This window comes from Gossypium raimondii, chromosome 5 (genome assembly GCF_025698545.1).
Source record: "Gossypium raimondii isolate GPD5lz chromosome 5, ASM2569854v1, whole genome shotgun sequence".
Taxonomy (NCBI): Eukaryota; Viridiplantae; Streptophyta; class Magnoliopsida; order Malvales; family Malvaceae; genus Gossypium; species Gossypium raimondii.
The window spans coordinates 24,530,710-24,549,081 of NC_068569.1; the positions used below are offsets into that span (position 1 = coordinate 24,530,710).

General features: G+C 30.8%; 1 protein-coding gene across 2 annotated transcripts; it reads left to right on the forward strand.

Annotated features, from left to right (window-relative positions):
• The first annotated feature begins 4,000 nt into the window (after positions 1-4,000).
• On the forward strand, positions 4,001-14,675 carry LOC105770254 (carboxypeptidase SOL1). 2 transcript variants are annotated; one of them, XM_012591370.2, is made up of 15 exons: positions 4,001-4,334; positions 4,572-4,641; positions 4,727-4,822; positions 5,019-5,049; positions 5,177-5,233; positions 6,106-6,201; positions 6,942-7,064; positions 8,089-8,193; positions 9,889-9,935; positions 10,556-10,681; positions 10,839-10,941; positions 12,508-12,570; positions 12,786-12,869; positions 13,673-13,736; positions 14,286-14,675. In XM_012591370.2, exons 1-15 carry the CDS (start codon positions 4,241-4,243, stop codon positions 14,591-14,593), a joined length of 1,467 nt encoding a protein of 488 aa, XP_012446824.1. In that variant the 5' UTR covers positions 4,001-4,240; the 3' UTR covers positions 14,594-14,675. The 2 variants fall into 2 exon arrangements, with proteins under 2 accessions (XP_012446824.1, XP_012446823.1); XM_012591369.2 differs by having other exon boundaries at positions 4,006-4,334; positions 4,566-4,641.
• The last annotated feature ends 3,697 nt before the right edge of the window (positions 14,676-18,372 follow it).

Below are 18,372 nucleotides of genomic sequence, written 5' to 3' on the forward strand. Positions count from 1 at the left end.
CCATGAAATTAATAACTCCATTATCAGGGAGATCAAATATCTAAGACAATGTCTTCTCTGTCACGCAATCAGGCACCACAAAGAGTGCTAATAGGTGCCTTATTACCCCTTACAAAATCATTAGTTTCAAATAAAGCATCTCATCTTGCTTGATTTCTTTAACACAATTTTCTGCAACACCTTTGATTTCAATCAATACTCTATCTTTAATATAAGGATATTTAGGGCTTATTTAGTAGTGCTTAAAAAATATTTTTGGTTGAAATTTTAACTTTTAAAAGCATTTTTAAAAATACTTTTCAAAATCACTTCGAAAGAGAAGTTAAAATTTTAACTTTTTTCTCAAAAACACTTTTGATGCTTAATTATTTTTCACCTCTTCAAAAATATAGTATTTTCCTTTCTTTTTTTTCTTGGTGCTTAATTACAAATGTGTTAAAATCATTAATTAAAAATAAAATTATATTTTTGAAATAATAAAATATGTTAATATCTAATTACAAATATTTAATGGTTATATTTAACTATTTAAAATATAGTTTATATATTCTAATTAAATTTTATAAATAATTAATATTTATTGTTTAAAATATTTAAAATTTATATTTCATATATTAAAATTTTAACAAGAAGTTATAATAATTTTTTATATTCTTACTAAAATATAATAATATTAATTAATTTGAACATTATTTAAATGCATATTTGTTATTTGATAATAACATGTCTAAAATGGACATTTTATTTCTCAAATGTATTTTTTGACAAGAATGCTTAACACTCAAATCTTAAACTAAAATTTTTAAAGTACTTCTCAAAATCACTTTTTTGCAGTATCTTTCAAAAGTACTTTTAAAAAATATTACTAAATTAGCCCTTAATCAAATTTCCCATTATCCACCGTAAATTTGTAGAGGTTGTATAAGCAATAACATCGATAAACTTAGAGGCCAAAGTAACAATCTTTTCTTCATCAAGTTTCCTTTTCTCATTTAGGGTGAGTTTGGATGGGTGGTGCGTTTACCTGCGGTTAGTGTAAAAACAACGGTGGTGGTGATATTAGATACTGTAGCGATACTGTAGCATGAGACAAAAAGTAAGCTAAACACACCGCACCGCACCCAATCGACCATCCAAACCAACCTTTAGCAATTCCAAATCCATCAAAATATCAACATATGTCGAACACATTAATAAAATGTATTGGTAATTGCCCTGTCATATTGTCATCACACCATTAATGACAGATAGCGGCACACTTTCAATAACCAATAATGTAACGAATCGATAATGTTAGTGATCATATAATAATTTTAAAAGTTTATTGACCAAAAGATAATTTAAACTATACATAAGTGACCAAACTTGTAATTTACCTTCTAAAAATTTGCATAACAAACAAAATAGAATTATAAAAATATTGAATTCCTTTTTAATAAACAAAAAGTTTTGAGGCTTCATTGAAAAAATCCTCAAAATAATTAAAAAATTAATTAAATTCTTTATCGAAAATAACATCTAATTAAATCATTTAAATCAATAATTTCACTTCATTAAATCTTAAAACATAGTTTTCAATCAAAACTCTTCGACAAATAGAAAAGTAATAGTTGACATGATAATTGAAAGTTGACGTGGTCGCTAACATGGGAAAATGATGATGTGATTGTAGACGAAAAACTCACTCAATTACAAAACACTATGTGTCAAGTTAAAATTATTGTGGGTCAAGCCAAAATTACCTTGGGGTAAAAAATGACTTCATATATTATGTCATAATTATTTTCTCTATTTTTTGTCAAAAAAATATTTTCTCTAATTAATTTAATTTAATTAAAGGGTAAATAATAAAATTTATATTATCACTAATTAATTATAAAATAATTAAGTGATAATATTAAATGATTATTTTATATCTAATTAGCTAAAATTAATAAGGGATAAGTAATAAATAAGAGAAGGGTTAATGTACTATTTGCCTCCCAAAATTGCATCCAATTATCACTTTAGTACCTAAAGAAAATTTTTATCACTTTGGTACCTGAAGTTTTCAATCCGTTATCAATTTGCTCAGTTTTAATTGACGTTGAAAAAAGGCCCACGTCACCCAAACTTTAATTTCTAGAAATAAAAGTAAAAAAAGGAAAAAGGGTAAACCATAAAAAAAGCAAAAAAAATCTGAAAAATTCTCATTTTCTTAAAAATCATAAAAATATATAGAATTATATAAAATCCCATAATTTTAAAATATTTATTTTATTTTTTAAAAGACATAGAACACAAAAAGATATAAAATACAAAAATTATTAAATCAATTCAGAAAATCTAAAAAATAACAAATCAGAAAAAAATTGAAACTAATATAAAGTTTCTAGAAATTTTTTGTTAAAATATAATTTTTTTAAAAGTGCGAAAATACAAAAGTGTAAAAATCAGAAAATTATAAAAAATATAAAATAAGAAAAGAATATGGAAAACTTTAAAATATTGAAAACAATTTTTATCACTTTGCTCATAGCGTAATATATTTTTTAAGATTTTGAATCTAGTAATCGAATTTAAAGATTTCCATATAAAATAAAGAAAAAGACAACCAAAATCACACTTTTTTAATTTTATATTTTCATTCACATGTTTTAAAGCTTTTCATATTTTTCTGAATTTTTAAATTTTTGAGATTTTTCTGAATTTGTTTTGATAATTTTGTAATTTCACTTTTTTTCTCTAATTTATGTATTTTTAAACAGAAAATATATATTTTAGGTTCTGGAAATATATAACTTTCCATATATTTTCTTTTCTAATTTGTTAAAATTTTTGAGATTTTTCTGAATATGTTTGACACTTTTTTTGTATTTTTCTCTTCTTTGTGTTTTATGCATTTTAAAAAAATAAAATAAAAATATTTTTAATTTATGGATTTTATATAATTCTATTTCTGGTTTTAAAAAAATTGAATTATTTTTCTAATTTTTCTGATTTTTAAATTTATTTTTGGAAAACAAAGTTTGGGTCACTCTTTTTAACTCCATTAATGACGGGAGTAAACTGGCAACGGATAGGAAACGTCATGTACTAAATTAATACAAAAATTTAAGTACTAAAGTGATAATTAAGTGTAACTTTGGGGGCAAATAGTATATTAACTCATAAAAGAGTTTAAATTCCTTGTATAACAATCAAATGAAGAAATTAAATTTGACATATGCCTTTTATCAATTATGGAAAAAGCTTGCCTTCCAATTCAATTTAACCATTATAAAAGTTGAGGATTGAAATTGTTATTTTACTAATTAAAAAGTACCACTTAACAGTCAAGTGGTAAAAAATAATTTTGAATAATTTAGTAATCAAATTATAATTTTTTAATTAAATTATCAAAACGATGTGACTAATGTTTTCAAAATTAAAATAGTTTAAAATAGTAAAACTACAAAGTTTTTAAAACATAATAAAATGTATATTTCCTATTAAATTTAAATGGTTTAACATACAAATAAAAAGATATTTCATATTTTTATACTTTTTTAATGAAATTTTTATTTTTTAAAATCTTAGTTATAAATTATTATTATTTCAAAATTATGAATTATTAACAATGTTTCAATTTTATTGATGATTAACTTTACTTGATTTATTCGATAATCAACAACAAAATTTAACCATTATTTTTTATTGAATTCATATTTTAATATTAAAAATAAATTTCATAAATGGTTAATATTTGGCATATTGGTAGTATATTTTTATTTCATAATTAACCTTAAAAATGTTATTTGTCTATTTATTTTTAAAATATTTATTTATTTTACATATTTTATTATACAATTATAAGGCACTTGTCAACTCCTATTTGTGAGTCTAAAATTTATTTATTTTACATATTTTATTATACAATTATAAGGCACTTGTCAACTCCTATTTGTGAGTCTAAAATTCACTAACAGTACACCAAATATTATGTTAAAATTTAGTTAAAAGATAAAAGTCAAATTGATGAAAATGTAAACATCGGGGCTAAATCTGATATTGTGCATTTAAGTTATTACAAAATAAATGGGTTTAGCTCTCAAATCAATGATCCAAATCCATTAATAATTAACTTGCGTTCATCGGTCTTTTGTCTCTCTCTGAAGATCGTTAAAGGAAGCGATCGAAAACTAAGCTGAAGCTCAGCTTAATGTCGCATCGCATTATTTGTTAATATTATTCCGAATAAAGAGAAAAAAGAGAAGTAAAAATGAATCTCAAATTTTGTATCCTTTTCTCATTCTTTGTTCGCAACGTAATCGCCAGAGGCGGCTATCGCAGCACTTCTTTATCTTCAGCTGCAGGTCCTCTTCTCTCTCTTTGCTTCTCTTTACAGCTTAGTAGTTGAGAATTATGGTTCCTAATGTTCTTTTCTTTTTTTATCTATGTTGCATATACAAGTAAATAAATTTACGTTGTTAAGGAAACAAAGGAAGCCCCATGATCTTTGAATTTTTACATGGTTTGACCGGGATTTTTTTTCTGTGTTTAATTTACAAACGATTGATTTTTTGCTAACCCATTTTTTTATATAGATTTAGGGTTTGAAAATGAGAGTTATGCCGGTTCTGGAAGGCATTTGATCGAGGAAAACCAGTCTCACCACCCGAGGTGTTTTTTTTTTCTTTTTCATTAATAATTGAAGTTTGATTAACTTTTTGTGTTTTGTGAGTAATTTGAGGAGTTGTTATTACAGAACTGATATTGCTCGTGGCTACATGACTAACTCGGAACTAGAAAGGGCGGTGAAGGAATTTGGGCGAAGATGTAGCCACATTTCTAGAATATACAGGTGATTATTTCTATTTTTTTTGCTTTTCTTGCCTATAATATTTTCCGATTTTTATGATGGATTTAAGTAGGAATTTTCTCATTAAAGGAATGGATAGTTTTGTGGAATGAATGGAGTTGTTTAGTGTTCCATGGAGGTTATATACTGATTGGTTCTTTATTACTCTCTTTGAGGGCATTTTTGATTTTGGGATCAGTATTGGAGAAAGTGTGCGTGGTTTTCCACTGGTAATAGTTTTGTTTCAACTTGCTTCCTTTTCTGTACATACATGTTCGCAATTATTTCCTAATGATTTTTGTTACACTATTGTGAACCATTTGTGTTTGTAAGTGTTTGGTGATTCTTTTTGTGTAGTGGGTGATAGAGATTTCTGACAAACCAGGCCGGGAAGAGCCTGAACCTGCATTCAAGGTAAATGATTTAGTGCTCTATTACCTATGCGCCTGCATGGTTATGCACTGTTTTAATTAGTGATTGCTAATTTGGTTTCCTATTTTGAAGTTGATTGGGTTTTTGTGAATATTTAAATCAAATGGTGATTGTTTTACAAAAGATTCCCTTTTAACATGGCTAAGAACTTAGGAATTGAATTGAAGAAACTATTAAAATAAAATGGAGGAAAATGAAATTTGAGATGTTGAAATATTAGAAGCTTTTATCAGGGAAACAAATATATTTATATATCTTGCAGTTATAGGATAAAGGATTTATAGTTAACCTGGTAGTATAGTACCTGAAGTTAGACAACAAAGTACTAGGATCAATAGAGTGTTATACAATTACAGTAAATCTTCCTAAGGACTATGTTATCTTATATGTGTTCAAGGAGGAAAAGTATTCGGTATAGCAATTCTGGAATCTAATTTGAAATTGAATTATGTTTGAAGAAAGTTTCAATAGTAAAGGTTTAAAAAATGTGCACCAAAGTTTAGACCTTTCTTTTCACATTTCACATTCTCTGATAAATTGTATTTTTCTCTCTTCAACAGCCTTCTATTGTTCATTTTTATTAAAATGTACCCTGTTTTTTATCAAGTATTACACCTATTTTTGTGACAATTATGGAGAATGTGAATTTCTATGACAATTCTTTTCCACCCTAGGAGCATGATTACGTTCTTCATATTTTCTCAAATGGTGGTTGGAGACTTCAAGTTTGTTTTCCTTTCTATTTCATCATCATGACTCATTTTTTGTTCAAAATGTAGTTTATTAACTGCTATTAAAGGAACTATTATTCTGTTTTCTATGGGTCAACTCACCTCATTTGTTTGAAATTGCAGTTCATTGGTAATGTGCATGGTGATGAACCTGTTGGTCGTGAGCTTCTTTTGCTTCTTGCGAATTGGATATGTGACAACTATAAGAGGGACCCATTGGTATTTTTCTATTCCTTTTACTGCATGTAAGTGTATTTCTTCTTTTTTCTTGCATGATGTTGTGAATGATATTTATGTGCCTTTTTCAGTGTTTTCTCCATAATAATTCCTTGGTTTAAGCACTGTGGTTTTTTTACTTATTATCATACTTCATTCGTGGGTTATTTGTTGAGGCTTAATGCTATTTTAAGATACTTTTTATTATTATTTTATTTTCTAGTTGTTTCTGAGACATTTTAGAGACACCCCCGTCACTCCATGGTCATTGGAAGAAGTGGTTTGCTTGAGAACTGAATCATACATCTGAACAACTATAAGATATTTTGTATTTGCATTGGGTAATATATTCTGATGTCTTTGACATATTTAATCAATAGAAAGGTTGCAGGTATGTCTATACACACCTTATACATAAAGAAACACATATGCAGTCGTGTGAGTGATCCATAGGGCCCAGCCCACTATTTACATGATTGCTTTTTCTCAGTCAAAAAGAGAATTGATTCTTCATTCACTCATTCACTAAAATGTTGATCTTCTTTATTATGGCCTTCCCTATTTACAAATATTACTTTGATAATACTATTTGATGATTTCTATCAATTAAGTATGCTTTCTGTTTATATTTGTCTGGTTAAGCATGTACATAACATTCATCTTTCACAGCTGCTGTAATTTTATGACCCTTATCACATTATTTTATAAAATTGCCTAATCTATAGTATTTGTTGATGGTACAGGTTGACTTGATTGTTACCAAGGTTCACCTTCACATACTTCCATCAATGAATCCTGATGGATTTTCTTTTAGGAGACGTGGTAATGCAAATAATGTTGATCTAAATCGAGATTTTGCAGATCAGGTAACTCTACTGCAATATTGATTTTAAGTTTGAGGCATTTGATTTCAAGTTGAACCTCATAGATCACAAACAAATGGATCTTCTAAGACTGGTATATATCTAATGTTGAAAGGTGTATTTTGGTTTTCTTCAACTTCATCAACAAGTTCAAGTTAAAAAAATCCTAATTAAATCTTTGGTGTTAAGGATTATGCTCTTCCCAAATCAGGATTGATAATATAATTTGTAGGATTTATCATAGTTCCATAACATCTTGCAGGAAGGTGGTGTGCAGACTAAATTAGGAAAGCTATGCAATGGTGAATAAGATGGTTGAAACTTCATTCAGTACCTCCCATTTTCTAGTCAACTTGACATAATAATAAATGAAATGTAAAAATTCTTTTTAACAATACAATACAAATTTCTATGTTGCTCCTTATGACCTTAATATATGATATAGTTATATCAGTTTTTTTTAATTATGGAAACCCTTGTGCTTTCATATTTGTAGATGATCTTCTAACATGTAGAATTTAATAAAAAAATTTCAGATTGCATTTTCTCGTTAAAGATAGCATTGGCAGCAGTGTTCACATTCCTATGATTATTCGTTTGTTTTTTGTCATGGAAGAATCTAAAATGTGAAAGCACATTTTGGTATCATTGGATTGATTGGGCAGAGTTAGAAACTTGAAATCCGAGGTTGATTTGAGATCCTAATTCTTAGGGTCAGTGTTTAATTTTTCTTTTTCATGGTAATAAAGTTGTGAGTGGTGTTATTATTGCTAGCATATATTTTGTTTGGTTTATAACATTAGAAAGGAATATGTTTTGTATTTCTATTCATCCAACTCATCGAAAATGATCCCAACTAAGAATTCATTTTTAAGGTCAAAATTTGATTGGATCCCGTTGTTCATATGTGCATTCTTTTAGTTTGATAAGCATTGTATATTGCCTTCAGTTGCTCTTCATTCCTAGGTTTTATTGGATTTACTCCTATTCTCCATATTAAATGATCATGACTATTAAAATCTGCCAGTTCTTCCCTTGGAATAATAATGAGGATGCACGACAACCTGAAACAAAAGCAATTATGAGTTGGTTGAGAGAAATGCGTTTTACAGCATCTGCAAGTTTGCATGGGGTAATATTTTATTCTCACTTCTCTTGTTGTGTATTTATTAAACTCAGAGAGTGCTATTGTTATTGGACATTGACAATAGCTGTTACTTTTTCCCTGTCAGTTTTTAGATTGCTTCAATTTCTTGGCAAAACGTTGTAAATGACTATATTTGAAGATAAACATGATAGGCATAGAAGATTTAATCACAAATGATAAGAGAAGCTTCCCTTCATCATTTATCTTTCTTGGCATCACTTTTATTTCCCTTTTTGAAATATGCAAAGATGCTTCTGTCACCCGACTCTTATCTTGTAAACTTATACATATATGTATGTGCATGTATGAGTTGCTTTGAAAGATAACTTAAGGGTGTGTTTAGCATTGTTTCTCAAAAGCACTTTTCTAGCCAAACCAGATTTTCAAGCCATAAGCAATGCTAAGCAGATAGTTTTTCAAGCTAAAAGTGCTTTTAAAACTAGGCTTTTAAGTCAACTCAAAAAGCTAAAATTTCTAGCTTCTGGCTTTTGGAAAATCATGTTTGAGCTGAATTATCTATTTCCCCTCATTGTCTAGCCTGAATTTCAGAAATTTATTTTAACTTTACAACATCATGTCTAAATAGACATTTTATCTTTTCAAAAGCACTTTTTGATAGCATTGCTGACTACTTAAATCATAAAGCAAACTTTTCAAAAGCAATGCTAAACTAGTTGGAAGTAAATGCTTAAAGAGTCAAGACTCCATTCTGTAGATCACCTTAGTGTTGCATGCAATGTACCTCTATATTGAACCGATTCTTCATTTTCTTGACAGTCTCTTGTCTAGCACCCAAATATATATATATATATATATGTGAGTTGCTTTGTGAGAGAAATTAAATACTAGTTAGAACTAGAAGTCAATGCATAAAGAGCAAAGACTCCGTTCTGCAGGTAATGTTAGTGTTGCATGGAGTGTACCTCTATTTTGATTCAACTCTTCATTTTTCTTGAAGTACCCTTGTCCAACATCCTTGTCCGACACATTTCAGACATGGGTATGGGGATATTACCCTCCAAAAACATGAAAAAAATAAGAAAAAATTGAACAGACCTATGTCAGACGCATACCCATATCCAACACTCAAACTCGAGTCAGAGTAACATAAATTTACTAGAGTATTTATCCAACGGTAGAATTCTGTGTGAGGTGCCCAAAGTAAGGGCAATAAGAAAATTTTAGCTAAATTGGTGTAGTAAAATTTTTGAGGGCTGGAGATAATGTTGCAAAACTGAAGAAATGGAAAACTAAAGCCTGATGCCCCTTCATGTACATGCTGTGGCCCATCTATGTTTTATTGTTTGGTAAATATATGCCTATTCTTATACTTTAATCTTTGATTTAGGCTCTGATTTATTAATGCTTTTTCTATTTGCTGTTTCCTATTCATTTTTTTTCTTTTTACTGTATTGTCTTCTTGCAAAAATAGAATAGAAAAAGTATCAACCAAACAGAGCCTTAGTGAGAGTGAGAATTTAATTCTAAAGTTTTGTTATCAATTTTAGATTGCTGGCATTCAGATCTAGTAAAAGTTTATACCTTCTAATGATGTACATGGTAGTTCTGTCTCATTACTTCAAAATATCTGATATTGATGGAATGAGGCTATGAATTTGATCTTGTTTGGTATACAAGAAACTTAAGGGGAGGAGCCTATTAACAATTCATTTTTTACAGGGTGCACTTGTTGCTAACTATCCATGGGACGCCTCTCTGGATAAAAGGTGATTCTTCTTCGTTATCAGCTTTAAAATTGCAAAGCTGCACCTACAAAATTATTCAAGTTCCTTGTAGCTCCTGCCTGTTATTTAAATATTTTTTCTAGGCATGCTAAACTATCAGGTGTTATATCTCGGCATTTTAGGCTTCAGCTTAATTCATGTTTAAGTTATATTTGTCTAATTCCTTTTTAAGCAAGCAATTTAATTTCCTTGATTTGGTTATTAGATGTTCATAAATGGATGTTTCATCAGTTAAACGATCATAGATTGCATATTTCCATGACATGGTTTACGAGCCTTGTTTCACTTCAATTCTTTTTATTTGCCAATGTCAGCATATATGCTATTTAAATTGTAATACGAACTCTAATAACTTCCTGGTTGACTTCACCATGATCATTTCTGCAATAATGAATGGTTGTAGCCTTGTGGATCCCCATACATTTTGTTTAATTCATAATGAGTTTCATTTGTCATAATGTTACTGTTAGTAATGCGACTCTTCTACATCTCTGCACCTTAGGAACAACATGAAATCAGTTCCTTTTGTTATATTAATGCAAACTGAATCTTTCAAATGCAATGCTGGACATAGTTTCTCATATTTATATGTATTAAATCAGGAAGAACTATTATGCATGTCCTGATGATGGAACATTCCGGTTCTTGGCAAGCATATATAGCAAATCTCACTATAACATGTCTTTGAGCAAAGAATTTGAAGGAGGCATTACCAATGGAGCAGCCTGGTAAGCAATTTGTTTGCTGATTATGATCAGAGAAATTGATTACCTTACAAACCATGCAACTTTTGTTCATCTATGTTTTGCTTTCTATAGTCTGTAATATTAGTCCACTTTTCATAACTTTTCCTGTTATGTAAGCCAGTGATTCAACTTAATGCAGGTACCCTGTATATGGTGGCATGCAAGATTGGAACTACATATATGGTGGTTGTTTTGAGTTGACCTTGGAGATTAGTGATAACAAATGGCCTAATGCCAAGGAGGTTAGAATTCTGTCTGAGCCATCTTTTAATTGATAACAAATGACCTTGGATTAGGGCTTGCATCAAGCTTCACTGTATAATTATATTCTATACCAGTTCTGGTTTTTTTCTTCTTCTTTTGGAGGAAAACATTGTTGATGTGATTGTTGAAGTAACTCATAAATCTTACTTTCTAACATGTACTTTATAGAACTGATTTTTAAGGAATGATGTTTAGTTTAAATCTAACACCCCCCCCCCCCCAAAAAAAAAAAGGAGAAAACCCAATTGAACTGGAGTGCAATACTTTAGCATTCATTATGGTTAGCTTGATTTGTATTCTTTAGTGCACTGAGCTTCTGAAAAGGTGGAGGCCTTTTCTAGTTTTCTTATTTTTTTATTATAAAAGTTTAGTGATAGAAAGATAGGGAGTCATACTTTTCACCTAGCGTTCTTTGCTTCTTAACTCGGTCAAATCACAGGAGAGTGCCCCTTCTTTATGCTTATCTTGTAATGAATTCTTTTTTTCCCCTCAAGATCCTGCTAAATCCTAAAATTTAGTTATTTTAAACTTGCTCTAGCTCAGAAATTTTATGCAGATGTGTTGCTTTAGATAAAAAGGACCTCATCACTTTCTTCAACATTTTTGTTATTTCTTATATCTTGTATGCCAATGTCTCCTTTGTCCTTTTCTGAATTCCCTTTGCCTTAGTCTTTTCATACAATATCTATGTCTATTTTTTGGTTTTTCTTAAAATTCAAATTTCAGGTAATAGTGGTGTTTTTCAAAGCTGTTTGGAGTGATTTTTCTTAATTTGAACCCTAGGCATTGAGATGTAGAATCTTTAATGTTTCGTCCCATGGTTTTCTTAAAACCAAGCAGTTAAATACTTTTGAAGGTGTTTTGATGCTATTTTGTGGAGCATGTATTTTGGATGCGGTAAAGAATGTTTTAAAACTGCTTCATTTTTCATAAGTTTGTTTTAATTGTAGGAAATTTATTATGGTGGCCTTCTACTTTATTCTCTTCAATTGGCACCTTATTGGTTCTTTTATTTATCACGATGTTGTCAAATATCAAATCCCTCTTATGCTGATACTGAAGAATATCAGAAATTATATCGCAAATTATCTCTGCCTCTATGGAATTAAATTAGGTGTTTTGGTCTTTGTAGTGTCTTGTCAATGTCCCTCTTTTCAGCTCTCTCGTAATTGGCAAAAAACTAATTAGCAAGAATAAATGCTAATACAATAACTATGAAATAGAAGTGGAACACTTATAGTAGTTATTGTTGCCCTGTTCTTTTTTTTTTTTTGGCTTGAAATCGTTGCCTTATTCTGCAGATGCTTTAAGTAACTTTTCTTGCATATACATGATCATTTTTCCATTTCTATTTTCTCTCTCTCAATATATGAACCTTGTTGGTTTTGTATCTTCTCAAGTAGATAGTTCTTGGCTCTTGGCAGCATTCGGTTAACTTATTTTGATATCAGCCTGTTTGGAAAGTTAATTTAGATAGTGTTCATTCTTGTTTTTACTATTTCTTGTTGCCTTTTTTCATCTTCTTTTCTAATTGTAATGTGCAGCTTCCTACCATTTGGGAGTACAACAAAATGAGCATGCTAAATCTTGTTGCGAGCCTTGTTAAGGTACTCTGCAGTTTGGCTTTAAAAATCTCTGGTATTGAAAATTGAAATAGATTTCATTTTCTTTCTGCATCTTTTTTGTATAAAAGAATATTTTTCTAAAATCTATCTTGTCGGAGGTATTATGGATAACAATCTTAAATATTCAACAAAGTGGAATACTTATACAGTTTTTTCTGTCTACGAATCATTGATCTATGCCACTTGTATATTTTTAGACAGGAGTTCATGGAAGGGTCTTTTCTTCAGACAGTGGAAGGCCATTGCCTGGGTTGATCACAATCAAGGGAATAAATTACACGGTTTGTTCATATATATATATGCTGTCATAATACACAGACATCTCCTTATTAACCATATTATTGTCACAGAAATCATAGTGTAAGGATTCTGATTTGGAATGTATCAGTTTATTCACTGGCACTAAAGGAGAGCAATTAACTGTCTTGTTGAAGTCACTTTGACTTTCGTATATACTATGATCACTGAGAATTCATCATTTCTCCCTAGAATGGAAAATTTTAATCTGCTTAGATTCGGCCTGTTATATGAGAACATAGAGCATTTTTTGAATTTGTGAAGTTCACTTTTTCCCGGTTTAGGATGTAATTTCTGAAGAATTTTGAGCATAAAGAACATGGATTTACCTTGAAGATATTAATCATAGTTCTGTTTTCCTTTATTTGCGGACCTGTTCTGCTTAGTAGACCACCTAATACTTTGCAGCAATCATGTTAAAAAAAGTGAAAATGTGGTTTGATATTTTCTTACTTCCATATCCATGCTTCACATCTTAAGCTTCTATCACCCTTCTGGTTAGGGAGCTCCTTTTTACCAAACAGCAATTGCTTTTTCTTTGCTCTTTCTATATGAAACATCAATTGCTTTTGATATGCCTGGATTTTATTCTTTTCTGAGATACTTGTAATAGCAGTATCCATGCTGCTTGTGCTTATATTTGTTTTTATTTTCTCCTTTGATCATCGTAAACAAAATACTCATTCTCGCTGCTTTTATAAAATCTTGACATGATTAAATAATCTGGTGGTCTTGAGTTGTAGCGTTCTTTTAATAACTTGTATCTTGGTGTCCCTGATCATGACAGGTTAAAACTAGCGGGACATTAGCAGATTATCATCGGTTACTCGTTCCAGGAGAGAGATATGAAGGTATGAAATTTTTTTAGTCTCAGCATGCTGGGTTCTTTTCAGTGATTGTTAGTAATGCAAGAAATATCTAATGATCGCATACGAATGATTAGAAAAGAAAAATGAGTAGTTGGTTAAATCATGAGAATAGCAAGGTGCAGCTGAAGAGGTGTTAAATAAGGCTTGCATTTGGTATTTGGAGCTGGTTGAATACTATGTTACTTGGACTTGAATGTGTTGGACATGGGTATGTTACTCGAGTATGTTAAATTTTTCGCACGATTCTCTTGTACTTGGAGGGTCTTCAAAGGATCATATCCCTTTACTCATGTCCTGGTAAGTGTTGGACATGAGTGCCAATCATAGGTACTTAAAAGAAAAACGAAGAGTCAAAGCAATATAGGTTAAATATATATTGCGAATGTTTTATGCATCTTTTACTGATTATTGAGCAATAAGTTCTTGCCGTTTTTCTGGGATATTGGTTTGATGGCAGGCCTTTTTGTAAATAGCCCATTCAATTAAGCAAATAATTACCTATATGTTTTAAACTGATGAATATGCTTGCAGTTATGGCTACTGTGCCTGGGTACAAATCAAAGGCCACACATATTTGGTTGGAAAAAGAAGAAGCCACAAATGTAGACTTTATTCTTGATCCAGAAGTCTCTTCCGATGGAACTTTACTTCGTAGTATTTGTGATTGTGGTGGAAAAAGCCGGCTCCTTTCAATAGGCTATTTCTGGGGAACTCACTTTGAAGTTTATTTAGTCTTGATTGTTGTCCTAGCATTTCTATGCTTTTTGCTGACACGGCGAATAAAATCCAACCTTTTAAAACAGCGATCGCCACCTAAAAGGTCAGTATTGACAGTATGACCTTACTTAAAACTTGTACTCTTGCATTATGATCGATAAATTAAATAGAATATCTTTTTGCTTGATTGTGCAACTAGTATAATACTTGTTTGAGTTTACTATCAACCATTCCTTAGATTACTTATATTGCAATTTTCTACCTACACATAATTTGTATGGATAATGATAATCAATGTGAATCTTCCCTTTTTTTCCGACACAAGGAAATGTATTGTTGAAGATTATTGTAGTTCCATTTTTGTTCTGTATGGTTTTTAGCAGTTACTTTTGTGTTGTGTTGTTAAGCAATGTGATAATGTGTCTAGCCAAGCTAAATTACTCAAACTAGAGTGTAAGTGCCAACCATGGATATGTCCGGCATGAGTATATTCATTTCTTCCCCCAAAATGTTCATATATTTGGAGCGTCTTTGGAGAATCATGAGGTGTCGGACTAACATACTTGCCAAGTATGCCCTATTCATTATTATATCTGTCCATTTACTTTCAATTACTAAAGTCCACTTCCTTCTATTTGGATATGAAAATTTTAAAAATATACAAAATCACAGTAGGAAGCATTATCCTCGGAATAAGAATGTGGCATAAGTAGTCAATTCAATATCTACCCTTAGTTCGGGTCAGTAAACTGTTGGGCCAAAATTGAACCCAGTAAAACATCGCAGAACCACAATTGGTGTTTTTCACTTCTAATAAATCAATATGATAAATTTAATAACACAATATATTAACAATTAATTCAAGCCATTTATAACATCGCAAACACAAATCCTGAATTGAGACATACAAATTTTTATATGGAAAATCCAGGGCAAAAATCATGGGACTTGAAAGTCCACCATAAGCTCAAAAAATCTTGTTACAAAATTACAACACAAGGTTAGTGCAAAAGAATATAACTCAACAAAGGGCATGAGACAATTGAGATCCTTGGGTCTACTAATCGATTTAAATGGACATCGGATAACCCTAGTTTAAAGAGTTGATTAAAACTACACTTGGTAAACAATACTCTCTCTAACTTGTTGCACCCACATATAAAAATAAACTAAAGTGTTATTGTGTTGCCCCTAAAATGTATATACACATACACATAGTGGGACCTATGTGGTCTACGTCCAACAAATATCCCCTTCCCATTACGTGGGGATGTTTGCTATACAAACGATTGAGTAATATGCTTCAAACTTTCTTTTTAGTAAGATTTTAGTCAACATATCTGCACCAGTATTATTAGTGTGAATTTTTTCAAGTTCTAACAAATTTGTCTTGAGAATTTATCGCATGCAATAATACCTTACATCAATATGTTTAGACGAGAACAAAAAGTTGAATTCTTACCAAATAGCACATTGACTATCTTACCAAATAGCACATTGACTATCACAAAACAAGACATACCTCTCTTGAGCAAAGTCGAGTTCTTACACAAATTTCTTTATCCAAAGGGGCTTTTTGCACATCTCGGTAGTTGCAGTAAACTTAGACTCAATAGTGGATAAAGCAACACATTTTTGCAATTTAGAGTGCCAAGCCTTTGCTTCTTCTGCAAAAGTGATCAAGTAACCTAAAGTAGATTTTCTCAAGTCAATATCTCTGATCATATATAAATCTGTGTTGCCAACTAGAATGAGTTTCTTATTGTAAAAACAAAGTTTAAAATTGAAGGTGCCTTGGAAATATCTTATAGTTCACTTCACTGCATTTCAATACTCTCTCCCTGAATTAGAAATAAACCGACTAATTGTAACAACTGCATAGGCCAAGTCTGGTCTCGTGCATACATCAAACTACCCACGGCTAAAGAGTAAGGAACTTTTCACATGTTTTCCTTCTCTTTCTATGTGGAAGGACTTTGCTTTACACTCAACTTGAACTGCATAGTAAAGAAAGTACTCACCATTTTAGTTCTATCTATCCATATTAAACCTTTAAAGTACTTTCTCAATGTACATCTCTTGTGATAACCATAACTTCTTGGCCTTTCTATCATGTGTTAATCTAATGCTAAAAATTTACTTTGCTGGCCCTAAATCCTTCATCTCAAAGGATTTACTCAATTTTTGTTTCAACATGACAATTCTAGAAGCATTATGACCAACAATAAGCATATCATCAATATAGAATAATAAAATAATGAAATCATCACTGAAGAATTTCTGAACAAAAACACAATAGTCAAAAGTCGTCGTCTTTTTGTAGCTATGCTCCCCTATAACAAACTCAAACATTTTGTACCATTACCTCGGAGCATGCTTCAAACCATACAAGCTCTTCCTCAATTTGCATACATATTCCTCTTTGCCTTGTACAACAAAACCCTTTAGTTCCTACATGTAAAGCTCTTCCTCCACATCACCATGAAAGAAAGTAGTTTTCATATACATCTGTTCAACCTCTAAGTTATAATAAGTTGCCAAACTCAATATAGTTTTGATAGAGAACATCTTTACAACTAGAGAAAATATTTTCTTAAAGTCAATCCCCCTTTTTTACTATAACCCTTAATGACCAATCTAGCTTTGTATCGTGGAATTCAATTCTCTTCTTGCTTCAACCTGTAAACTCACTGATTCAAAACTCTCTTACCCTTTGGCAATTTCACCAACTCAAAGATATAATTGTCATGCAAGGATTGGAGTTCATCCTTCATCGCTTCAACCAACTGATCTTTGCATTCACTCTCCGTAGCCTTTTATAACACTCTAGATCTTCCTCGTTAGTTAAAAAACATACCCATTAGAAGAATACCTTACAAAAATCATCGATCTCTAATTAAATCCGAGGTGGAACTGACGGTGGAGCTATAGGTGTTTGGTGTTAATCATTTTCAACCTCATCTATAGGAACATTAAAATCAATTATACCTTGCTAGTCATAAATGTTAACTTCTTGTATATCATCCTGAATAGGACTTCATGAAGAAGCTATAGAAATCAGATTCATTTCAAACAAATCATCACTATTTTGTGGATTCATATTCTCCATCTTATTAATGTCTTTAATGGTTTAATCCTCAAAGAGAACCACATCTTTGCTTCTCACAAGTATTTTCAATCAAATCATACAATACCTAAACTCATCATGATCGTAACTAATGAAGATACATTGTCGAGTCTTGGCATCTAACTTAGATTGCTCATCTTTTAGAGCATAGACAGATTCTTTGCAACCGAACACACGCAGGTGATATGACATGTCTTTACCAAATCAAACCCTATCTAGTACATCATCCTGCAAAGAAACACTAGGAGATAGATTAATCACATGTACAACTGTATGCAAAGCTTTAACCCAAAATATCTAGGCAACTTTGCATATGAAAGTAAACATTTGACTTTCTCAACTAATGTCAAGTTCATTCTCTCAGCCAATCCATTCAACTTTGGAGTCTTCGACAGTAAACATTAAATGGTCTTCTATACTTTCCACCATTATCAATACGAATACACTTCAACTTCTTCCCAATCTCTCTCAGATGAAGCTTGAAAGTGCTTGGATACATCAAGTACATGGCCCTTTTTTTTCAAAGTATAAACCCAAAATTTTCTTGAACAGTCATCAATGAAAGTCATGAAGTAAAGTGCGCCACCATGTGACCTAACCTTCAAGGGACCACAAACATTTGAATGAACCAACTCAAGCAAATTTGACTTTCTTGAAGGTGGGTGATGGTTAAATGAAACTCTTATCTACTTTTCAACTAGACAATGAACACAATTCTTCACCGTAGTTTTCTTCAAACCTGAAAGTTGATTCTTCTTGACCAAAAAATTAAGC

Bases quoted from the DNA above. Each gene is read 5' to 3' on its own strand.
- LOC105770254 (XM_012591369.2), top strand. From the start codon at position 4,241: ATGAATCTCAAATTTTGTATCCTTTTCTCATTCTTTGTTCGCAACGTA. The intron at 5,234-6,105 runs GTAAATGATTTA...TTGAAATTGCAG, and splicing joins AGCCTGAACCTGCATTCAAG to TTCATTGGTAATGTGCATGG. The intron at 10,942-12,507 runs GTTAGAATTCTG...TGTAATGTGCAG, and splicing joins AATGGCCTAATGCCAAGGAG to CTTCCTACCATTTGGGAGTA.